Genomic DNA, 26,132 nt, shown 5'->3' on the forward strand with positions numbered 1-26,132 from the left:
ACCTGCCTAAGCTAGGGATAATTTACAGTATGTAGTCACCAATAAGCAGGCAAACCCCACAAGGAAGACACCCAAGGCGGCACAGCCACACCAGCTCTGCACCATCTGGGTGTGTTAATTAGTATTTTGTTCCCCGATTTCTGTCCCAATGCTGGAAAGCCCATGTTTGTTCAACCTTATAGCTAATTCCCTTTAATCCACACAACATCCCAGGAAGCTCTTCTGCACCTTCTCCAAAGCCTCCGAGTCCTGTAATGCATTGACCAGGACTACACAAAGTATGCCCTAACCAAATGTATATACTATTGCAACAGAGAATATGGAAAACTAGACTTTGCAGCTGGAGGCGGGCACAGTGGAAGATGAAGACGAAGGGAATATTACTCTTGTTCTGGGATCACAGGAGCAGGGGTGAACACGGGACATACAGGGGATTCAGAGGCGTTACAAACTATTTCCGTAAACCGAACTTCCCGGTTTGTGTCAGCATCGGATCCGCTCTGGTTCCAACCACAGCCCAAAAAAATGCAGATTGACAGGTTGATTCCCCAAAGAGAAAATCTGCAAACGCTGGTGATGCACCATCAATAACTCACACTGAGACGTAGGCGAGATATCGGCTTTTATTGACTGGAAGAAGGAACCAGGAGTGAGTGTCTATCATACAAGGTCCTGGAGACTGAGGCCGATCTTCAGGCCGCAGGTCTCCTTTATACAGGGGCCTGTGGGAGGAGCCACAGGAGCAGTCAGCAGGGGCGTGTCCCGACAGGCACATAGTTCACCACAGCTGGAAACCTAAGCATCACAAAAACACAGAAAATGCTGGAGGAACTCAGACCCGACAGCATCCATGGTAAAAAAAAGTACGGGGCGACGTTTCGGACCACGTTGCCTGTGTATTTTTTTCCATAGTCACTGCCTGGCCATCTGTGTTGCTCCAGCGTTTGTGTGTGTGTGTGTGTTGGCTGGTTGATTGGCGGTTCAGAATTGCCCCATTACGAGCGTGAGTGGTAGAAGATTTGGGAGCCGGAGGCGTCCTTTGTATGTCAAAATAAACTTTATTCACAAGTTTTAAATACTTCAGAAAATCAGCTTATCAGTGCCCTTTTATTCTTACATTCATAGCGTGTTAAGAAGTGTTCTATCACATTTAAAAAAGATATACCTCTGCTGCCATTAATTTGGAACCATGGTGTAGTTCACCGCCCCCAATATTGAGGGGCTGCCTCGCCCAGCCCGGTCCTTCCCTGTCCAGTACCGGCGGAACCCTGTACTGGGAAAATAAGTTGCAGATAAATGAGTACGAATGGCCTTGAGAACCAGCATTGTTAGGATGGGAGGTGTGACCCTAAATTTAAATACTTCCTTAACAAGTTCGGGCATATTATAGTCCTTGATTACATCTGTCGAGGGTTGGCTTTTGGGAAGTCGAGTACAGTTGTGACAGCAAGACGAGGGAGAGGGCGGATATCTCCGCTCTGTCCCGTCCCAGAACAGAGCGCTGAGGGCGCAGCCTCCCACGCCCCTCTGACGTCGCCGGGATTTTTGTCGACTGTCTTCCGTTCTTGGGAAACACAAGCGAGTGGAGCTGGGACCTGGTGACCGAGTTCGTGGGTGCTGCCTCCCCGCCTGAGGATCATGCAGGACTTGGTGTCGCTGCGCTTCTTGTTGCTCGTCCTGCCCGGCTGGCTGGCGCTCCCGCCGCCGTCCGAAGCTCACCCGGGCTGCGATAACTTCTCTGGTAAGTTCGTCCCTAGCCGGAAGCTCCCGTTCCCTCTCCATGTCTTCAGCCTCGGATCTTGCTCCGGAGCTGCCCCTCCGAACAGCCTTTGTAACGAGGTGAGACACAGTGCTTTGATAATGACGGGATAACAACCTCCTCTCGCCCCCCGAACCTGGGCTCCCACACGCTATCTTCAGAAATGGAGAGGTGAGGAGAAATCAGCGTGTGAAGTAATAGTGCAGTAAACCATTCCGGAGCCTGGCCAAGAAAGTCTGAATGCCCCACCGGTGTAAACGGCAGTTCAAACCTTCCGTAACGTCACTGGAGGGACAGAGATTTCAACCCCCAAATCCACCGGGGGATTTTGCTCTATGCTTTAAATGTATACCTATTCGTCTCACGAATATAATTATATAATTGGAATCAGTGTTTGTCCTTCTGTTGGTTTAAAAAAACCCTAAAATGCTGGAGGAATTCCGTGGCTCTGAGAACATATGTGGCGGGAAATGGACGGTTGACGTTTCTGGTCTGCACTGATAGATTTCCCTCCACAGATGCCCACTGAGTTCCGTCAGTTTTTTTTTTGCCCAATATTTCAGTATCTGCAATCTCAAAGTAATAAATATTCTTACAGGGATCGTCAAGCAACTGCAAGAGGACCTGGAATTGATTGATGTTAACCCCAGCTGTGCTCTCCTGCCCTTTCCCCTCAGCTACCTTGCCTATTTAAACATTTGGCTCGCTTCCCCCAAAAGGAGAACACAATATTTCCTCTCCTCGTCCTCCTCCTCCAAAGCCTCTGGAGCTTTGCTCAAAATTTGGCAGGGAGTCCTGTAAAAAGACTTTCTTTTGCAGCTGGAGGAACTTAATGTTCAGGAAAATTGTGGAGGCAGAGGAGTGGTCATTGTTTTGGGTTGTCAGGGCTGAGAGTTCAGGGGGAAATTACCCAGTACATAGAGTTATCCTTCATTCCAACTTATCTACACTGAACAAAATGGCTGAGTTAGTCCGGTTTGCCTGCATTTAGCCCAAGTCTCTCTGAACAATGTCCCTACCCAAATGTCTTTTAATTGTATCTGCCTGCACAGCTCCCTCTCAGCTGTTTATTCCAGCTGTGTGTGTATATAGTTAGAGAGATGAGATGGAGTTCCCATTCCACCTATCTTCCCTCTGGAATCTTGGTCCTGATGCAGAATTTTGACTGAAATCACTGGCCTTTACTTGCCTGACCTGCTGAGTTATTTCATTGTACCAGTTTCCACCATTCCTGGCAGCTTCTTTGTCGTTTTTGATGTCAGCTAGCTGTGTGCTTCCCGTAATCCTCAACTGCTTTCAGGCATTTTTTGTTGAATCAAGTCCCAGCTACTGGGAACGTTGTGCTGTGGTCAAACAACTCTGCCAGACCTACTGACTATCTTCAGCATGTTGTACTTTAAGAAAGGTCCAGTCCAAAAGTTCCTCCAGCATTTTGCCAGTCACTCTCAGCTAACAGATTGAGATCCCTTGGCGGATGAACTGAAATACATAGTGGACCCCACCCATCATATTCCTGGCTGTCGCTCACTGATATTTATCTTATTTCAAGGAGTTGGTGACCGTTCTTTTACCTGGAGAGTTGGAGATGTACACCACTGAAACAGGCTTTCAGTTTAATGTTCCTGCCTGCATGAGCCAGTCCCATTTGCCTCTAAAACTGTCCTGTTCATGTCCCTGCCTAAATGTCTTTTAAATATTGTAATTGAACCCACCTCTACTATTTCCTCTGAAAGATTCTGTATACCCCTCCCCACCCTCTGTGAAAAACATCTCCAAAAAGTTGTCCATCAGGTCCCCTTTAAATTTTCCCCCTCGCATTTTAAATTGATAAACGATAAATTTAGGACTCCGTTATCATTCAGAAAAAGACTCTGCCCTTCATGAGTTTATAAAATTCTATAAGGTCACCCTTTAGTCTGCTACTCTTCTGGGGAAAATAGAGCAAAACTGTCCTGTCTCTCCTTGTACCTCAGGCCCTCCCGTTCTGGTAACATCCTGGTGAATCTTCTCTACACCCCTTTCCAAATTAATGATTTCCTTCCTATAAATGGCCAAACAAAACTGTACACAATGGGATATAATGTCAGGATCGGGGATCAGAGGTGAAGGCTGACAGCAAAAGAACTGTTAACGTCTGAGAGTTGAAAATCTCTGGAATTGTCTGTCATATTAGTGGTTGCCAAGTCCTACAGATTTTTAGACAGAGAGATTGATGCATGTGGGAATTGGAAGGGAAACTTGAGGAATTCAGAATATTGGCAGCTAGTAAAAACTCCAGATGTTGGAGATCTAGAGCCAAAATATCCCAGAAATAGCTGTGAGTAGGTTGGCAGAGCCGGCAGGAAGAAAAACAGGATTTATGTTCTGTCAAAGAATCTTCAAGTTGTGGCACAAACTTGCTCTTTGCACAGAGATGTTCCTTGATCTGGTGATTACTCCTGATATTGTCTGCACTAAATTCTGCTCTGTCCATGCTCGAGGACTCAACACAACCAACTTACACAGAAATATGAAGTCTAAGAATTTGTTCTGTAAAGAGAGTTGGGCACAGCTGGGTCCTGCTGGAAGATGCAAGAATAGAGAGCAAACTCCTGTATGACTTCTGAACCTGGCCCCAAACCCCCATTCTCTTCCCATCCCACTGCACCCCACCAATCAAGCCCCAGTCTAAAAAATTCTGGGTTTTAAGCCATTCACTGTGAGCTAAGTTCTCCAAATGCCAACCCTTCTGTCGGTGGAGGCCATTTTGACCTTTCTATGCCCTATTTTTAAACACTTCCATAAAATTTAACCGCAATCTGTTTTGCTCAGTAGAGGACAAACATTGCTTTCCCTGTTTTTTCTGTGCATCTGAAATTATCACTTTGTTATACAGTGCTTTGGACAACTATGCTGTGCCACTGACTTCCTCCCCTGTATTGAGGGTGGGTCATGGGCAAGGTAGTCCAATCTATCAGTTTTGAAGCCCCACCAACCCTGACACAGTGTTCGGAAGCAAAGTTGCTGGGGGCGTGGAGTGGGGCACAGATCTGATACCCACAGGCTCTGAGATGGACCCTTACCATCAAGACATGCCCTCTTCCTCGTAATTGCCATCAGGAAGGAGATTCAGGAGCTTGAAATTATACACTAACATTTTTAGGAACATCTTCTTGCAGATTTCTGAATGGTCAATTTATGAACTCATGAACACTATCTTGTCATTCATTTTTTATATGAAACCTTTTGTTGAATTGTTATGGTAATTTTATTTCATTGCATTGTACTGCTACTGCAAAACACCAATCTTCGGAAGCCAGTGATAACAAATCAAATCAAAATCAGGTTCATTATCACTGGGATTTGATATGAAATTTGTTAACTTAGCAGCAGCAGTTCAATACAATACATAATCTAGCAGAGAAAAAATAATAATAAATAAACAAATAAATCAATTACATATATTGAATAGATTTTTTTTTAAATGTACAAAAACAGAAATACTGTGTATTCTTAAAAAGAAAGTGAGGTAGTGTCCAAAGATTCAATTAGGGATCGGATGGCAGAGTGGAAGAAGCTGTTCCTGAATCGCTGAGTGTGGCCTTCAGGCTTCTGTACCTCCTCCCTGATGGTAACCGTGAGCAAAGGGCATGCCCTGGGTGCTGGGGTCCTTAATAATGGACACTGCCTTTCTGAGACACCACTCCCTTGGGTACTTTGTAGACTAGTACCCAAGATGGAGCTGACTAGATTTACAATCTTCTGCAGCTTCTTTGGGTCATGTGCAGTAACCCCTCCATACCAGACAGTGATGCAGCCTGTCAGAATGCTCTCCACGGTACAACTATAGAAGTTTTTGACTGTATTTGTTGACATGCCAAATCTCTTCAAACTCCTAATAAAGTATAGCCACTATCTTGCCTTCTTTATAACTACAGCAGTATGTTGGGGCCAGGTCAGATCCTCAGAGATCTTGACACCCAGGAAAATGAAGCTGCTCACTTTTTGCTCTGACACCTCTGAGATTTTGAATACCTCACACCATATCGCCAGAGTTCATCCTCTGAGGGCATTACACAGCTGTAGTTTTGCAAGGATTAAATAACCTTTAAGAATTCTGCATGCCAATCACCCTTGCTGGGGCATAGGCTGACAACAGCAGTTCATCAGGGTCCTCTGTCCTGGCACATCTTCTTGGTGTATCCTTCCTCTTCCAGGGATGAGGTCTTTGGACCTTCTGTTGGGGTTTCTGTAGCACCAGGTTTTTAGCCCCGTGCCAATAAATATACATGCTCACCAGTAAACAACCACTTCCAGCCCTACTTTGAAATCTGATTATTCATATTAAAATCTCACTGGTTCCCTCACTGTCATCTCCTTTTTTATTTCAGAAATACACTTCTTTTTTTTTTAATAATTTTTTATTGCATTTTTAAATGATTACAAAGTATGAAAAAACAATGTATATAACCCCTACCCCCTCCCCTTAACCCCTCCCCCCTAACTGCCCCATAGAAAAAAAAGAAGAAAGAAAGAAAGAAAGAATGAATGAATGCCTGGTGGTTGGAAGATCTCCACATGCTCCATGGAATTCGTAATAATTTTAATATGTATATTTATTTCTTTCCCCTAATAACCAATTGTTTCATCTTCAAAGCATCTATATATTTAATCCTGTCTTTTGTAAATAAGGGCTCCAAATTTTTAAGAAATACACTTCTTAACAAAAATAAAATCGTTACTAAAATGTATACAAAAGAAGAAATATTGCACAACCTTTTCATGATCAATACATTCAGCAGTGTTAACTTGTTTTTTTAAATATATCACCATTGCCATTCATGTAGCTCCCTGGGGTAATACATCATTTCTGTCCCTTCTTGCATTAAATTTGGTTAGTGCTTTAGGGACTCTACTTTTGAGTTGTAGCCAACCTGTGTGGGGAAGGTTTCATCTTGGCTGCTCTCAACTTCATGAGCCCTTGTTAGGGACTGCAATCCTTACAGGGCCTCTCCAGAGTTTAAGTTTTTTCTGTTGCTAGGAGACCTTAAAATGCATTAAAGTTCACACTGACTCATGAACTGTTCAGTAAAAAGGTTCATTGCCATTGAAGATAGGTTGAGAAACAAAGGTGGAATGGCGGTGGAAGGCATTGCTTTGAGTATTACCCTCTTTCATCATAAGAGACGTGTAGCTAAGTTCAGTAAACTTCCTTGAAAGTGAATCATATCTTTCAATGAACTGCTCAATGAAAATCTTTGGAAGAACCATTTAATTGGTCCGTTCTCAGCTCCGTAAACCTTTTCATTTCATCTGTTCATATGATTGTCTTTATAAATTATGACTGTATGTGCTTTCATTTCCCTTTACATGTGAAAAGATTTTCCTGTACTTATAAGTTCTCTGAATGCAGATATTTCAGGCAGAGGAGGTAAGTTCCTATTAAATTGACGGAATAGATAATTTTCTGTATTTCTATTAAAGTTAACCACAATCCCTTTGATAGTGAACTCGATGTCATTCATCCCCAGTATATACTGTGCGGTGGCACAGTATTTAAAATCATAGACATAAGGTGATACGGCACAGAAACAGACTCTTCAGATTACTCAGTCTGTGCCATTCATCAGCCACATGTTCTACACTGATCCTTCATTTTCCTGTGCTTTTATTTTCCCAAAATTTTCCATCCATTCCAAATTCCCCCACCCTACAGGTTCTACACACTGCAGACAATTTTCAGTGGCCTGCATATTTTATAAAATGGGAGGCAGCAGTAGCATCTTGGGGAAAGTCGCATGGCCTGTTCGAACTGAACAAGACATCGTTCAGGACCAGGATTTAACGTGGGCTGCTGAAGCTGTGGGGCAGCAGCTGCACCCACTGATTCACTAGGCCACTCACTAGTTGCCAAGTCAACTAGGACTTTGACCTAACAGCCCAGTGAGATGAGTTCAAGTCTGACTAAGGTGGACGGACAATCTAAATTCAGTTACATGGAAAATTTGCAATTATATAGCCATGAAAATTCATTAATACCCCTTGGAGGAGTACACTTGCAATTCTTTCATGGGCTCTGCTGAATGTGACTCCAGACCCAGCAATATGGCTGACTCCACAATTGTCAATGTCCTGGTGTCACCTGGTGTCAGATCGCTGGCGTCCTCTGGAGGAGTAACCGTTGTCAGTGATGGTGACACCTCTAACAGATACGTAAATGGATGCAATGCCACAGCTAAGGTCTAATTGGCATTTAATGACTAAAAATGTTAGTATGATATTCTTGCATGAGAGTGGTGCGTTTCTCTAGTAATATAGCCAATGATGCAACATCTTCATTAACCTTCCCTGTCAGTGTTAAAGATCAAAAGGATGTGAAATGCAGAGATAGACTGATCAGCCCATAATTCTATTCGGCAAATCATAAACTTAATGTCTGATTCAGCATTTACTTCAAAACATTTTCCTGCTCTGTCTTCAGGAACCTTTGCTCCCTTAAATGCCTATCAAATACATTGCTGAGGCTTTAGTTGTGGGGTAGAGAATTCCAAAAATTCAGAGGCCTCTGCAGAAAGAATTACTCCACACCCCAACCTGAAATAGACCACATCTTATTCTAAAACACCTCTGCCTAGTTTTGGATACCATCACTGGGGGGAATTTCCTCTCAATACCCCTCAGATTACCTCTCTCTCTTCTATATTCCAGTGTATAGCCTAACTATTCTTAATATGTCAATGTGTTCATGTCCAGAATGACACCAGTGTACTTTATCCAATCCAAATGCATTATTACATTAATACAGATATGTATACTATACCCAGTGCTCCAAGTACAGTTCCACCAGTGCCCTGTAAAGATGCATTGTAATTCCTGTTTCTGTATGGACAGAGCATATAGAAACACTACTCCTTGAGTAGTGTTTACGCTTGGATCTGCTATTCCTGAATTTACCTTAAAATTGGTTTTTGAGTGGTTAAGTGTGTCTTGTTTTGCAAATGGTTAAATTCATTATGACGTAAAGCAAAAGGTTGGGTTGGATATTTACACCTGGACATATGCAGTATATTTTCTGACTTGTGTAAGTGTCAGGTGTGGCTCATCCTCAACAGGATTGATTGGAAGTCATGAAGATATGGGTTCAAGGTGTATTTCAGAGACTTGACATTAAAATCTACTTTCATAATACAATGCAGTGGTAACTGAGTGCTATTGTCAGTGGTGATGTCAAATTAAAGCTGCTTCCTTAAAGGAATGGTCCCATTACTTTATTTGAAGAACAGTAGTTCTCCAAATATTTATTGTTAAATCTTTAGTGAAATCTTTTAGCCTTTTCAATCTTCTTTGGCAGCTCCTCAATATTCAGGAAGGCTTAATTCCTCTCTAGTTCTGAGGTGAACAAAGCCAAATAGGAAATCACGCATTTCCAAAGATGGGGCAAGAGGTGCCTAATGGGTTAAGTGGATGGGTAGTGTGTGAGGTAGGCCACACCTTTTGCACCTTGCACGCGACTATCAGACAGATTTGAGGGTGACCTTGTCACCATCTCTTTGTTGATTGAGCAACTGCTGTGCTTCCATTTTACAGTCATGGACACACATCACTGTGGCGATAACACACAAAAAAATAGTTTCAGACCGAGAAGAAGAGTCTCCACCATTGTATAGACTACTGCACGATGTAGCATGATTAACTGCCGAAGCAAGTTACAGCTAAGAAAATGCTGACTAGGTTGAAATCTCAATAGGTCCAGGGAGCTTGGTACAGGTAGCAAGGAGTACCGGAGGGATAAGTACTTGAGAAATGCCCTGTCATCACAAAGGTTCACCATAGCATTGTAGATAACATTTGATGGGTTGTAGCATTACTGTATTGAATCACAATATCAGCAGCTCCATTGTGGCACTAACAGAGGACTCTGCAACAATGCAAGTGGACTGCTGACTGAGAACTCCTTACCATTGTCTTTTCAGCATCATCTCCCAGCAAGTGGTGCAAGACACTCATTAGAAGTAGGTCTGAGGGCAGAAGGACCAATAAACAGTACCTTGCTGTAAAATTGAGCTGTTAGCAGGGACACCTTAAGGACTTGCTGAACAGAATTGCTTGTGATGGGTGAAGGGTGACACCCTTGAGAACCACCCACAGGAGAATGAAGTAAAGACCCAAGGGACAATTGCCAGCAGCAATGAAGATTTGGATAAGCAGTGCAGTCCCTTGAAGGGAAAGTTAGGCTCTGTACATGCCTTGACCCAGCATATAGTATGACTATGAAGCCTGGATATTTGTCAAAACTGAGAACAGCCTGTGAAACATGCTGCTGCATGAACCGTGTGTATTGAAAGCACACCAGGAAGATTAACAAGCAGCAAATTCCTTGAAGGAGTTGAAAGCCAAGAACTGTTACTGGAGGTTGTGCAAGAGAGGGTTTAACACATGATGAGATGGCACACGATTGTCAATGCAGGAAGTTGTCCCAGCAAGAGCTACAGTGAAGGTGCTGAATGCACTGTGTGCAATGGACAGTAGATGTTGCCACATCTGAGAGGCTGTGATCATCCTGGTGACCTCCAGTCCGACTTGAAAAAAACAACAGGGCATCTGTCACATGTATTAAGTGTCATGTTGTGTGACTTGTCTCCCATATGCTAGCCTGCATTTCCCTGTTTCATTCAGTTGCCATCTCCACACATTTGGTAACCATGACAATTTTTTGAAATGCGTTCCTTACTAACGTCAAGGTTATTTTCATATTTCCAAAAGAAACGGCTCAGCATTGACTCAATGAGAATCATCTGAGTATGAATTACACACTGCTTTCTGTCCAGTTAATTATTTTATCTAAGATGGCACTCATTTTTCCATTGTACAAGCCTCAATTCTGTTATCTGGAAGGAAAACCACATCTTCATGGGGAACATAATAAAATTCCACTTAGGCAGTGCCTGACGTCAGGATTGAACCCTGATTGTCAAATTTCTGAGGTTTTGATGTGACCTCTGTGCCAAAAGGCAGTGATAATGAACTACCATCAGCCTGCATTTTACTAAAGTTAAACATTTTGTTTGTGAACATGGAAACAGGCAAACAGATCACAAAGTGAGTATCTAATCAGTCAGAATATGTTTAAGTGGCGAATCTTTCAAGCCTTGAGCTCCATGTGTGGTGGGGGTGGGTGGAGATGTTTGTCAAAACAAAGCAACTGCGCAAATAAAACACAATGAATATTGTGACGTAAGATGTATCAGGAAAGTACCAAAGATCATTTGACATAGAACGCTGTTGCATACTCCATTCTTACCCAACTCAGCTTTAACCCGTAACTGTAACCTGTGCTTACTTTTACTCTCTAACTTCCTTTGCAAACTTTAACTTTTGAACATTAGGTGTTTCAGTAGATAGTTTTGGACAAAACTCACCCTCATGATCACTGTACAATGAATACAGTAGTTTGGCCAGGTGGGTGAGAAAGGTAAAGATCTGGAGAAGAAGGAATATGATTGGAGAGGAGTGGACTAAGGGAGAGAGGGGAGGGGGACCAAGGGGAGGTGATAGACAGGTGAGGATGTCAGAGTGGGGAACAGAAGAAGAGAGAAGGGGAAGGAAAAAAATAAATCAGCAGAAGGAGAAATCAATGTTCATGTCTTTAGGTTGGAGGCTATCTAGATGGAATATGAGATGTTGCTCCTCCATCTTGAGAGTGGCCTCATCATGGCAAAAGAGGAGGCCATGGACTGACATGTTGGAATGGGAACTGAGATTGGAATGAAAAAGTTTGGCTACCAGAAAGCTCCACATTTGGTGGATAGAGTGGAGGTACTTGATGAAGCCAGTCACCCAGTTTCCAACGGGTTGCCCCAGTGTAGAGGAGGCTGCATTGGGAGCACGGGATACAATAGGCAACCCCAGCAGTTTTGCAGGAAATGTTGCCTCACCTAGAAGGACTGTTGGGCGCCCTGAATGGAGGTGCGGGAGGAGGTGAATGAACAAGTTTCTGTGCCAGGAGGGAGAGAAGTAGTGAGGGATGAATGGACAAGGAAAACACAGAGGGTATGATCCCTGTGGAAAGTGGAGAGTGTGGGAGCAGGAAATTAGAGATGTTTTTGGTGGTAGGATCCCATTGAAGATGGTGAACGTTGCAGAGAATGATGTGTTGGATGTGGAGGCTCATGGGGTGGTAGGTGAAGACAAGAGGAGCCCTATCCCTGTTAAGGTGTCAGGAATATGAGACAAGTGTAGATAACCAGGAGATGGGGAAGATGTGGGTGAGGGTATTATCAATGGTGGAGGAAGGGAACCTCTATTCTTTGAAGAAGGAGAACATCTCTGATGTCCTGTTAAGGAAAGCCTCATCCTGGGAACAGATGTGGCTGAGATGAAGGAACTGAGGAAAGGGATTGGCGTTTTTACAGGAGACAAGGTATGAAGCGGAATACAGTGTAGTCAAGATAGCCCTAGGAATTGGTAGGTTTATAAAAGATATCAGTGGACAGCTTGTCTCCAGAGATGGAAAGAAATCAAGAAAGGGAAGAGAGGTGTCTGAAATGGACTAAGTGACAGAAAGGGCAGGGTGGCAGTTGGAGGCAAAGTTGATGCAATTGATGAGCTCAGCATGGGTGCGTGAAGCATCATCAGTTCATTCATGAATATAGTGCAGAAAGGGTTGGAGAGCATTACCAGTATAGGCTTGGAATGTTGACTGTCAATATAAAGGCAGGAGTAGCTGGGGCCCTTGTGGGTGCCCATGGCTACACATTGGGTTTGAAGAAAATGGGAGGAAATGAAGGCAAAATTGTTGAGGGTGAGGACCAGTCTTGCCAGATAAAGGAGGGTGGTAGTGGAGGGGGACTGTTTGTGTCTTTTGTTGAGAAAGAAGTAGAGAGCTTTAAGGCCTTTTTGATGGAGGACAGATGTGTGTAAGGACTGGATAGCTGTGGTGAAAATGAAGAGGTCGGGTCCAGGGAATTGAAAGTTGTTGAGATGGAGAGCACATTAAGTGCTGTGGATGTAGGTGGGAAAGGACTGAACCAACAGGGATAGAATGGAGTCAGGATATGTTGACACAAATTCAGTGGGGTAGGAGCAGGTAGAGACAATGGACCTACCTGGAGAGTCAGGTTTGTGGATCTTTAGATGGAGGTAGAAATGAGCAATGTGGGGTAAGGGAACTGTGAGTTTGGTGACAGTGGATGGGAGTTCTCCAGAGTTTGAGGTTAGTGATGGTGTTGGAGACAATTTCTGATGGTCCAGAATAGGGTCCTTTTCAGGAAGTAAGTAAGAGGAGGTGTCTGAGAGTTGCTGTCTTTTCTCAGCAAGGTCCGTCAGTTTGCTATATCACAACAGCACCCACACTGTCTGCGGGTTGGATGAAAGAGTGGAGGGCAGTGTGCTCAGAAGGAGTAAGTTTCAAGAAGGAGAGAGGAGTGCTGAAGTTAAGCTGGTTGATGTCTCATCAGAAATGAAAGATTAAAAGAACCAGATTAGGGTGTCCAAGAGAGGAGGAGGATTGGAAAGGGGTCATTGGTGCACCTGGGGAATTCTTGCCAAAGAAGAGGGCTCCGAGACAGAGGCGAAGGAAGAAAAGCACTGAAGCATGGCAGGCACAGAACTCACTGAGATGTGGGTGAAGGAGGACAAAGGTAAGGCACTTTCTGAGGTTGAATGATCTGCCTCAGAAAAGGAAAGGTCAGATGGAATGATGAAGACTTGGTAGGGATTGGAGCTGGGATCAGAGGGGGGAGGAGAGGGAAAGGTTGGGGTGTTCAGGGAAGATCTGGGAGGAGGAAGGTGGACTTTGAGCACTGGAGCTGCCCAGGGGTCATTGGAGTTGGCAGTGGTGGGATCTGTAGTCTGGAACCGCCCAGGGTCGTTGGAATTGGTGATGGTGATATCCGTGGTCTGGGGGCATCCAGGGCTGTCAGAACCAGAGTTTGAAACAGCAGGATTTGTGATGTGGAAACGACTACACATAGTAGAGAACATAGAATAAAGGTTGCATGGGGAAAGTTTAAGGATGTGTGAAGCAAATTGTTTTTTTTTAAACACAGAGTGTGTAGGTGGCTGAAATGTACTGCCAAGGAGGCGACGGGAGCAAATATGATAGTGAAGTTCAAGAAGCCTTTAGACAAGAACTGGAACAGGCAGGGAATGGAGAGATACAGATACTGTGCAGGAAGGTAGGATTAGGTTGTGTTGCCGTAGAGCCAAACACTCATGGTGAGCCTGAAGGCCTATTGGCTGTGCTGTATTTTTCTATATTCTATGTAATAACAAATTGGTTATTGCCAGGTAAATTGGAAGGATTTCTTTATCCTCTTGAAAATTGTCTTGGGATGACCCTGCTTGTCTACAGGAGTGGATAAGGTTTCAATTTTGCCTACAAAAACAGCTTCAACAGCATTGCACTCCCCGATTGAAATAGAACCCTGATCATCTTCACCGTAAGCACTTTGCAGTACTGGACTAATATTTTCTGTGATAATAACCTCAGGAGTTTCAACTTACAGATATCACCTTGTATATTTTGGCTGCAAATCTACCTGGATTCTTGATCCACTCTCTTACCACCCACCATCAATGTTTCCAATCCCAACCCTGTCCTCAGGTCCAGGCACACACTCAGCACTGATGCCAATCCATCTGGACACCAGTTCACTGGACTGGGCACTTGCCTCTGGAGAGAGACTTCAATGTGAATGTAGGTGGGAATACTGCTGACCTATCCTGATCTGGCACCTTGGAGTCCGTCTGCAAAACTGCTGTCTCACAGGTATTGAGCAGCATCACCACGTGTGTTGGTTACACAGGAGCACTCTCACTGTGCTTTGGTCTGACTGCTCTCTGTTTGTCCAGCTGAGCTGCTCACTGCATTGTCCTCCTTGCCTTTCAGTGAGTCTTCAGCCACCAAGTAACTTGACTGCGGCACAGAGAGGGATTGGCTTAATTAATTATAGCTGGACTCCAAGTCATCTCAAACATACCAAGAAGTATTTTTTAAGATATGAAAGTTCATTTAAATATGATGGTGGTGAGTGGCAGGTAAGATGTTTGCTATTAATTATTATTTTCGTATATCACTGTATATTCAATGTCTATTCTGTTTTGAAACATAGTTGATTTTAATAATAATGAATGCTCAAATTTTAATGTTATTTTTCGATAAACTGTTAAAACGCCCACTTTATTTTCTTGAATGGATTCATTCTTGTAATGTCTTCGGGTGAAACTTCTATTTATAAATCAACTTTCGTCCTTGACTAACTTCATTTTCCTATTGGGAATGATGTATCAACAAATATACAACCCCCTTGAAAGAAAGCAAAAACAAAAAAACCCGGAAATACTCAGTGGGTCAGGTAGCATCTGCGGGAAGAGAAACTGTTGATGTATCCGGTTAAAGAGGTTTTGCACTGCTGAAGAAGGTTCATTCACACCTAATGTACTCTGTCTGCCTCCCTCTCGCTCCACAGATCAAAGACGAGTTTACTGTCATACTGCACAAGTACATGTTTACATAAGTGTAATGAAAAACCTGTTTTCTGCAACATTTCACACACATACAAACAACATTCACAAGGAGAACGTAAGTTAAACGTAAATTACACACATCTCACCGGAAGGAACACAATGAGAACACAAAAAGCAAAGTCCATTATAGTACAGTGTTTGTTCAGTGCATTTTCGATACTGCCCAATCAGCTGACCATTTTCAATCCCAAGCAAGAGAAAACCTGCAGGTGCTGGAAATCAAAGTAATACACACACAATGCTGGAGGAACTCGGCAGATCAGGCAGCATCTGTGGAAAAGAATAAACAGTCGACGTTTCAGGCTGAAACCCTTCATCAGGCAGTCTCAGCCCAAAATGTTCCTCCAGTATTGTGTGTGTATTACTATGTATATTTTCAATAGTTCCATTTAATATCAGACTATGTATACCGTATAAACCTGAAATTCTTACTCTTCTCAAACATCCATGAAACAGAAGAAAAACCCAAAGAATGAATGATAGAACCCCAAAGACCCCCCTCACTACCCCACACAAGCAGCAACAAAGCATCACCCCTCCCTTTCCCCCACTCGTTCCAGCAGAATGCATCAGTACCCACAATCCACCAAGCAAGCAGTAGCAAAGTCCCCAAAGGGAGACCATGATTTGCAGTCCATCAGAAATCATTGTTCACCCAACAACTCAACATGTCGCAGGCTCTCTCACTGACAAGGGCAAGAGAGATGCCCCCCATTCCACGGTGAGTGGGAGACCATCAAGCCACTCCCTGTTACAGTGTTACAGTCTGCAGCAGCACTTTTATTCTGAGTTTCTCTGACTCCAGAATCGGCAGCAAACTCCCCACCCACAGCACCATCGAGAGACAGAGATCGATAGATATAGATAACCCAAATCCAGATGCCTCCGACAGCTGCACCCGCTGTTGCAATGTTCTATTCTCCCACCATGTCTCAGATGCCGACACTGGCAAGCAATCGAGTCCACAGTGCGAAGCTTTACACATCTTCCCGCCACTCCTGAGCTCCAGGAATGGAAACACACCGCCATAAAGAACCTCAATTTGAGTGCAGCTGTAGGTCACGGACTCCAACAGAACCCCAGCCACCTTGAAGTGGAAAAAAGAGATATTAAAAAGAGGAATTTAAGCTATTTCACAGATGTACTGAAAGAAGTTGTCCTCTGGCACCATTTTAGCTCCACCCAGTCTTTCTGTTTCATGTTTTGTTTCTAAATTACTGTCCCATTAAATTTTTTGTTAGCTAATTAATTTTACATTTTGTCTAGCTGATCACTGTTCGATAGGTTGAAGATCATTGTGCCAACATCGCTTTTTACTACCACGTTCATAGACAAAAATGGATAGTAACTCTCAAAACCATGTAAGAAAGAAAAACAGTAAATTTGATTAACTCTTTCTCTCACCCCCCCCCCCCCCCCACAGCTGCTGCCTATTTTAAAGTGAAAACTAGCCCCGGTTTTTCAGGAGTGGCCCTGGCTCACCTGGACCAGCATTCATCTGTGTTTATGTACAACTACTACATTTTATTTAGTGCTTTCAAGATTAATTTCATTCTGCTAATGTTACAATATCATCTATCTATTACCTATTTCCTTCATCTAGGGAACAAAAGTAAATCCTCTTTCGAGCCGTGAAGAAGTCCTGCTTCTTAATAAGGGCATCAAGTTCCGAGTGAAGGCATTGGTGGCATTGACTACAGAGGAGAATTCTAGTCCGCCTACTTGTCAACAAAGTGGCTGGGTTTATACTTATACCGGTGCTGTAGAAGGTAATGCCAAAGTTCTCACTGTTTACACACTAATGTGATACCAATCTTTACTGAATGTAATTACAATCTTTACTGAATCACTTGAGTCAAGCACCAGGAATTTCTAAAGTGACATTAGAACTCATGTTCTAACTGTACATTATTTATTGCTTGTGTGTTGAGTAGATTGTTATACGTTCCTGTAAAGTATTGTACTTTAATGTGATTATTCGGAGCAGTCATAAAACAGAGGAGATTTAAACATTTGTAAGCAGGATAGGACTTTTAGGCTTTTGTGCCAGGACTGATCTTCCTCAACTGACCAAAGGCTACAGCAGTGGGCTGAGGTGATGGTGACGGAGATATAGATATAGCCCTAGACTTGTCCCACCAGTGTCGTTCCGGTGTTATACAATGGTAGACTTATCCCCACCGGTACTGTAGCCTAGTGCTATGAATGACCTATCCAGCCTGCCAGTGCTGTACCTCAGTGTTATACTGTAACAGAACTGCCCCCACCAGTACTGTAGCCCAAAGCTATACCATGGCAGACTATCCCTGCCAGTTCAGTATCTCAGTGTAATGCAGTAGCAGACCTGTTCCTGCCTGTGCTGAGCAGCCTGACGATCATCAGAGCATGCAGATGATACAGAATACTGATTTGGAGGATTTTTTCAACAGAATACAATCAAAACTGTATTTTTATTGGAAGAATATTAAAAGGAGGTGAAAAGCAGGGTAGGGTAGAGCAATGACTAGAAGGAAGTGTGCTGCAAAATTGTCCTTCAGTTAAACAATGGAGAAGTTCACATGATGGGGCTATACACGCATTATTCATAATAACACAAATTCTTGGCAATGGAAGCACTTCTTCCCAGACACTTCCCCATTGAAGGGAACTTGTCTGATAGCTGGTGATGACCTAACAATTCATAGAAAGATGCTGCATGAGAACAGGCTCTTCAACCTACTGAATCCATGCTGACTATCAATTATCCATGTACCTTGACTATGCTTTAATCCCATTTTAGATTTCCCACATTCCCATCAACTCATGTAGATTCTAACACTCAGTACCTTACAGCACAAAACATAACCCACGTGACTTCAGGATGTGAGAGGAAGCCGGGCCAAACGAATGAAATCCATACGATCACAGGGAAAACATGTAAACTGTCACAATCTGTTGTTTTGTGGCGGGAATACAGTGCACAACTTACAATAAAAACTAAATAGCGCAATAGTGTAAGATGATATTGACGGACCATTCAGAAACCTGATGGTAGAGGAGAAGAAGCTGTTCCTAAAGCATTGAGTGTGTGTCTTCAGGCTCCTGTACCTCATCCCTGATGGTAACAAGAGGGCATATCGCGGATGGTGAGGGTTCTTAAAGATTGAAGCTGCCTTTTGAAGGTGTCCTCAGCAGGTGTGGCCTGGTGGAGACTCCAACCCTCTGCAGCCTCTGTCAGTCGTGTGCATTGGAGCCTCCCTGCCAACATTGCAACCAAGTCATTGGAGCTGTGAGCCAGTGGCTCCACGAGTAGTTCTCTGTGCTTGCTTCTGGCTCCATCAGCCGTAGCATTGTCAGAGAGGAATTGTTTGTGCTCCAGAACAAGACTCCTACCCTTGGGGCTTCGTGTTGCCCCCTCTCTCACTGTGGAGTGAGAGGGAATTAATTTCATCCAGAGCCAAATCTGAGCCAGAGGGTCTGCAGGGAGAAAGGTACAAATACAGCAGAGACAATGGGGATCATTAAAGAGCCAGAGCTCTGAATGCACAGTGTTTCTGTTCACAAAAATAATCAAGATCACGATTGATCTTGTGAACAAAGTGGAAATAATAAAGTGATCAGAAAGAGGTGAAATGCCGTCAGTCATTGGAAAAGCGTTAGGCTAAAGTCAGTCAACGATCGGAACAATTTTAAAGGATAAAGTGAGAAAGGCCCTGCCCCAATGAAAGCTGCAATTATTACCAAGCAACGCAGTGGTTTAATTATTGGGTTTTGGGTTTTTGATCCTCCACATCAACCCGGCATGGTGGAGAGCGCACTCGGGAGCGATCTGTCACTGGATCAAACTCGGAAAATTCCATTCCCGAGCCCAGCACCGAAAAATACGTTCTTAAGTGTTTTATATGCTTAGAAAGGTAAAATATATACTATATACTAAGACAAACATTTGACTAACTGATGCTAAATAATACCGGATGTACCTGTTCTGATTTACTTAGTAAGAGAACTTACGATTTTTTTTCGATCCCGATGCCCGATAACCCACGCACATCCTCCCGTATACTTTAAATCATCTCTAGGTTACTTATGATACCTAATACAATGTAAGTGCTTTGTAAAATAGTTGTTATACTGCATTGTTTAGGGAATAATGACAAGAAAAGAAAGTCTGTACATGCTCGAACAACAAGTGCTGGAAGAGCACTTACGGGTTTTCGCAATTCGCGGTTGGTTGAATCCGCGGATTAATTACAAGTATCTGACTTTATAGGACCAAATCCATTAATTCCTCTGTCTCTTAAGTATTTATAGGAATTCTAATCATCTTGTTTTTTTAAAAATTCTGTCTTAATTTATTCTGCCATCTGTATTTTTTTCCTTTCTTATTTACCTTTAACGTTAAAGATACAGCTAAAGACTTGTTCATTTTGGAAGTTGCTGTTGTCACACTTGTCTGACAGGACTGTTTTCCTCAGCTTATCAGCACAAGCCAGAATGTTGCTTAGGTCTAGCATGTCCTCTTTCATCATCTAGCCAGTACAAATGAAACTGACCAGTGTGCAGTTAAGAAAATGTGATTGCACCAACAAGTGCACTGCTACTAGAGGGGGAGGTAAAAACTAACTGAAGATAACTGGGTTTGAGATATTGCCCAGCAGCGTTCTGGGATATAACTGGGTTTGAGATATTGCCCAGCAGCGTTCTGGGATATAACTGTGTTTGAGATATTCCCCAGCAGCGTTCTGGGATATAACTGTGTTTGAGATATTGCCCAGCAGCGTTCTGGGATATAACTGGGTTTGAGATATTGCCCAGCAGCGTTCTGGGATATAACTGGGTTTGAGATATTGCCCAGCAGTGTTCTGGGATATAACTGGGTTTGAGATATTGCCCAGCAGCGTTCTGGGATATAACTGGGTTTGAGATATTGCCCAGCAGCGTTCTGGGATATAACTGGGTTTGAGATATTGCCCAGCAGCGTTCTGGGATATAACTGGGTTTGAGATATTGCCCAGCAGCGTTCTGGGATATAACTGGGTTTGAGATATTGCCCAGCAGCGTTCTGGGATATAACTGGGTTTGAGATATTGCCCAGCAGCGTTCTGGGATATAACTGGGTTTGAGATATTGCCCAGCAGCTTTCTGGGATATAACTGGGTTTGAGATATTACCCAGCAGCATTCTGGGATATAACTGGGTTTGAGATATTGCCCAGCAGCGTTCTGGGATATAACTGGGTTTGAGATATTGCCCAGCAGCGTTCTGGGATATAACTGGGTTTGAGATATTGCCCAGTAGCGTTCTGGGATATAACTGGGTTTGAGATATTGCCCAGCAGCGTTCTGGGATATAACTGGGTTTGAGATATTACCCAGCAGCGTTCTGGGATATAACTGGGTTTGAGATATTGCCCAGCAGCGTTCTGGGATATAACTGGGTTTGAGATATTGCCCAGCAGCGTTCTGGGATATAACTGGGTTTGAGATATTGCCCAGCAGCGTTCTGGGATATAACTGGGTTTGAGATATTGCCCAGCAGCGTTCTGGGATATAACTGGGTTTGAGATATTGCCCAGCAGCGTTCTGGGATATAACTGGGTTTGAGATATTGCCCAGCAGCGTTCTGGGATATAACTGGGTTTGAGATATCGCCCAGCAGCGTTCTGCGATATAACTGGGTTTGAGATATTGCCCAGCAGCGTTCTGGGATATAACTGGGTTTGAGATATTGCCCAGCAGCGTTCTGGGATATAACTGGGTTTGAGATATTGCCCAGTAGCGTTCTGGGACGGCATTATTGCCTTCCAATAGCCACGGCCAGCTTCCAATCAAATGCTTAGTGCTGCCCATTCTCTTTAATTTTGCCAAGAGTAATTGATCAAATGCTACCTAGGCTCAAAGGATTTCACCTTGAGCTTGGAATATATATATATCTATTTATTCAGCTCTGGCTTCTGTACTTGCAGCGGTAGATGAGGTGAACAGTCTGTAGAGTAAGAGAGAGATGGGACCTTTGGCCCACTGATTGTCAACCACCCATTCACACTAATCTTGCCCAAGCTCATAATTCATTGTCTCTGCATTCCCATCGTCTTTCCCAAGACTTTACAATGGCCAGTTATCTTACCAACTTGCACATCCTTGTGATATGGGACAAGGTGAGGACACCTGGGGGAAATTGACATGTTAATGGGAAGAAGCTACATACTGCACATACCCGAGGTCAGGATTGAACATGCCTCTCGGGAACTGTGATGTGGAAGCTCACTGCTGTGGCCACCCATGGTTTTGGAAAGCCTTTGACTTTGTACCCTGTACCCATGCACTGGAGTCTGCTGTTAGCAGGTGCTGGGATGTTCATTTCCTTTGTCCTTAACTCTCCACCTCTGTCCTGAGATGGATATGGCAAAGCAGCAGAACTTCGATCTGCTCTGTTGACTGTACAAGCCCTTCTATCTGTGCAATGTCTATTTGTACTGTGGCCTGTAGTTCTGCGGTGTAACACTGATAGACTGATTCATCATTTTTGGCATTTTAAAAAACCTTGCAAATTCTGGAAATCTGCAATAAAAACAAAGTGCAGGGAACACTCAGCAGTTGGGCAGCATCTGCAGAGAGAGAAGGAGAGTTATGTTTCAGATAGTGCTACTCTTTCTGGAGAACATAGAACTGTTGCTCATCACCATTTCAAAGCTGCTCAACTTGAATGAGCACCCTTGTATTAGCTGAGCGAGTGATTTGTGCCAGTTGTCAGCTTTCCCACTTCCTGTCTGAACTGATGCCATGTTGTCCAATGCTGATGCTGCTCAGTGGCCCCTCCCCCGATTCCCTAGTACCTGAGACCAAACCAGGACAGTACAGGACAGAACATGAAAGATGCCTAAAATGTATGAGCTGTTTGTTTATTTGTTTCAGTATGTTTGCTGAGTTGAGATTTACAAATCAATCTATAGATCCTAGCAGCTAACTTCAAAGTAAATTTATTATCAAAGTACATACCTGACACCATATATTACTCTGGGATTTTCTTGTAGGTATTCACAGTTAATACTAAGAATCAGTATGAAAAACTACACACAAAGTTGGACAAATGACCAGAGTGCAAAAGACAACAAATTAAGCAAATCCAAAAAGAACAAAATAATGGTAATACATAAGTAGTAAATAATATTGAGAGTCTGAGTTGTAAACTCCTTGAAAATGATTCTGTAGGTTGTGGAATCAGTTCAGTGTTGGGGTCAGTGAATTTACCGACGCTGGTTCAGGAGCCTAATGGTTAAGGCATAATAACTGTTCATGACCCAAGGCACTTGTTACCTCTTTCCTGATGGCAGCAGCAAGAAGAGCACATTGCTTGGTTGGTCAGGTCTTTAACGACCGATGCTGCTTTCCTGCTATTGTGCTTCTTGTAGATGTACTCAATGATGGGCTGGACTGTATTCACTACCTTTTGTATGACTTTCCATTCAAGGGCAATGGTGTTGCAATGCCAAACTATGATGCAACCAGTCAGTATACTCTCCAACCTGCATCTATAGAAATCTCTCAAAGTTTTAGATGACATGCTGAATTTTCACTAGAAAAGGAAAGGTGCTGCCATGCCTTCCTGTAAAATGACGCTTACGTGCTGGGCCCAGAACCAAGTCTTTGAAACGGTAACACCACGCAGTTCAAAGCTGCTGACTCTCTCCAACTTTTGATCCCCCGATGAGGACTGGCTCATGGACCTCCTGGTTCCTCCTCCTGTAGTGCTGATGCTGATAGTGAAGTTGTTGTGGCACCACTCAGCCAGATTTTCAAACCTCTCCTATATGCTGATTCATCACCACCTTTGATTTGGCCAATGACAGTGGTGTTGTCAGCAAACTTAAATACAGTATTGAAGCTGTACTGGGCCTCGTATCATGCACATAAAGTTGGAAGAGCAGGGGGCTTTGCTGCAGCTTTGTGGTGCACCTGTGCTGATGGTGATTGTGGAGGAGATATTGTTACCCATCTGAACAGAAAATCCGAAATAAAAAAAAGTGTGGAGACCACTCAGCATGTCAGGCAGCATCTGTAGAGAGAGAGAGAGAGAGAGATGTTTCAGATAAAGCTACTCTTTCTGAACAGCATTCCATTCCATTTGATTCTATTTCTGGTGTCACCACACCAATCATCTCACTTTAAAGAATCTTTATCTTGTTGTTTATGCGCTCATTATTTATTGCTATTTATTTATATTTACATTTGCACAGTTTGTTGTTCATTGATCCTGTTTATAGTTACTGTTTTATAGATTTGCTGAGTATGTCCACAGGAAAAAGAATCTCAGGGTTGTATGTGGTGACATGTATGTACATAAATTTTACTTCAAACTTTGAACTGAATGAGGGTCTGCACGTGAGGAAATCATGGATCTAGTTGCATAAGGAGGTGTGGAGGCCTAGACCTTGAACTTATTGATTAGTTTTGAAGCAATGATAGTGTTGAATGCAGATCAGGGGTCAATGAAGACCATCCTGATATATGCATCTTCACTGTCCAGATGTTCCAGGACTGAGTGAAGAGCCGATGAAATGGCATCTGCTGTTGACCTGTTGTGACGGTGGAGCATGTGCTAGAATCAGGAATGATGTCAGATAGAATTACAGCTGAGAAACAGGCCCTTTGATCCATCACATCCCTACTGAGTGTCTAAAGTTCACTGTCGTTAGTCCTATTTACTGGCACTTGGCCTTTAGCTTTCTATTCCTTGGCAATTCAAGTGTTTGTGTGCATTCTTCTTAAATGTTAGGAGAGTTTCTGCCTTCACCACCTACCAGGATATGTGTTCCACATTGCAACCATCCTCTGTTATTTCAAAAATTAATTTTTTTCATAAAAACATACAAACGTACGTACAAGATAAACAGAGCATGGTTGTCTTTACATTTGTGATGGGCGGTGTTGTCAAGTTACTACTTTCTACATCCAAAGCATGATGCCATTCCTCTGTTGGCATGGTTATTGCACAGAGATTGCAGCCATTTGTATGTAGGGAGGGGAGAGGAAATCCTCATCAGGTTAACTCTGTGCCTCTTTCCCTCTTGCCCTAAACCTGTGCCTGATACAGTTTGTGTTGAATCCGTGCTAATGATGTTCCACTATTAACAGATGTGTGTATCTGCCTAACTATGTTGATTCAAAGACTGCTGAAATCAGTTTAAAAGCAGTAAGTCACTTGTAAATTTGGAGCAGTTGCACGCAGAAATTCGGGTTGATAAACCTACCTGTGGGTTTTAGATTTGTTTTGCTTTGAAACATTTCTAGTCAACAGTTTGTCAGAAACATGGGTTATATGATAAGTTGATGTTTTAGTGTAAGAGTAAGCAGGAGATATTATTCCTGATTGGTAATCGAATCTAATTTCTGACATTTGAATTTTTTTTGTAGGAGACAGTAACACCACCGTCACAAACTTTAATTGCTTTTTCTACAACTTTGAATATGTAAATTGTACTTGGACTTCTGGAAGCATGGCACCACCTGACACGATCTATATCTTCCATTACTGGTAATTGATTGTTGAGTCACTTAATCTGTTGTATGTGCTGTGTATACGGTAACTAAACATGTCTTGTGATCTTGCAGGCAAACATTCATGGACACTATTCAGAACTGCACCAATTACACTATTAAAAATGGCAGGCGTGTGGGTTGCCTAATTTCACGTGACCTGTTCAATGCCTACAAGGATTTGAATATTCAAGTTTCAGGAAGCAGTTTTACTACAAAGATAAAACCTTTCTTCTACAAGCTGGAAAGCTATGCCTTTGGTATGTGACCAATTCCATGCTATTGACACCATTCTTAAAAAGATATGGCTGATTCTATTTGTGAAAGCTGGAATGTAACCAGGGAACATTTGTGATTGGATTTCTGTTTGCAGGCTAAGGCAGCTCTCTTAGTGCTTCACCAGCAGTAATGCACAGTACTGCTCCTCAAGCAGGTTTTGCACCCTAGTTATTGAAAGTAACCTACAGGTTAGACAGGTTGATTGAACTGGTTGGCATGAGATCCAGTCTGCTCCAATTCATAAAGAAATGAAAGTTGAGCTGATGGGTTAAAAGTATTTGATATTTGAAATAAAATTAAGTTAATCAAAATAAAGCTGCAACAGTTAGTATCTCAGTACCAGGTGCACAGTTTCAATTCCAACCTCTGGCACTGTCGCTCTGTGGAATTTGCCTGAGGACTTGCCCTGGCTTCTCTAGTTTAATCTTCGTGACCTACTAGAGAGCTAATTAACTGCTATAAATTACCCCTTTCGTTAGGTTAATGGCAAAAAAATGGGGAGTTGATGAACAATTGTGTGAAGGAATAAAATGCATGTGTACAGGGAAGTAAGGGTGGGATGGAACCTATGAGGTTCTGTGTCTGGTGGCCTCACTCTGTAGGTAGAAGTCAGAATCCATTCACTTTTCACTTGTGCTGCTTGACCTGCTGACAATTTAGATTTTAGCTTTGCAGCGTCTGCAAGATCTTTTGTCAAAAGAGAATGGGTTCTCATGAAACATCAGAGTGACTTTTTGTTGCATTATGCAGGGACAATGCAGTTTCTGGAAGCAATGTACTCTTAGACAATCCAAACAAGAAAAACATTCTAATTACAACTTTTTACACAATCTCTGTTGGGTGTATCCTCCCGCTCTGCATTTTGCAGCCCTTGCATTCTTCCGTCTGTGTTCTTACTGATTCTTGTTTACAGCTTATGCCTGTGGTCACACTATCAGAGAACTTCTCTTTACCCCACCCTTCTTTTGTCTCCTTCCCAGTTCTGGACAAGGGCCTTTGATCTGAAAATCCTTTCTGTTCCTGGAGTTTCCTTCCCCAGTGTGCAACCTCAGCCTGTATAGCATTTTCTGGTT

General features: G+C 43.0%; 1 protein-coding gene across 4 annotated transcripts in view; it reads left to right on the top strand.

Moving 5' to 3' along the window:
- Positions 1–1,434: 1,434 nt before the first annotated feature.
- Positions 1,435–26,132, top strand: part of LOC132398259 (interleukin-13 receptor subunit alpha-1-like) — a 49,305-nt gene continuing 24,607 nt past the window's right edge. The window contains exons 1-5 of one of the 4 annotated variants that reach the window (XM_059977405.1): positions 1,435–1,741; positions 14,628–14,776; positions 16,869–17,034; positions 24,658–24,778; positions 24,856–25,040. In XM_059977405.1, coding sequence (XP_059833388.1) covers positions 1,639–1,741; positions 14,628–14,776; positions 16,869–17,034; positions 24,658–24,778; positions 24,856–25,040 — 724 coding nt within the window. In that variant the 5' untranslated portion in view covers positions 1,435–1,638. The remainder of the gene's footprint in view (positions 1,742–14,627; positions 14,777–16,868; positions 17,035–24,657; positions 24,779–24,855; positions 25,041–26,132) is intronic. The other 3 variants (XM_059977407.1, XM_059977404.1, XM_059977403.1) reach the window with 3 other exon arrangements.

This window comes from Hypanus sabinus, chromosome 8 (assembly GCF_030144855.1).
Source record: "Hypanus sabinus isolate sHypSab1 chromosome 8, sHypSab1.hap1, whole genome shotgun sequence".
NCBI classification, from domain to species: domain Eukaryota; kingdom Metazoa; phylum Chordata; class Chondrichthyes; order Myliobatiformes; family Dasyatidae; genus Hypanus; species Hypanus sabinus.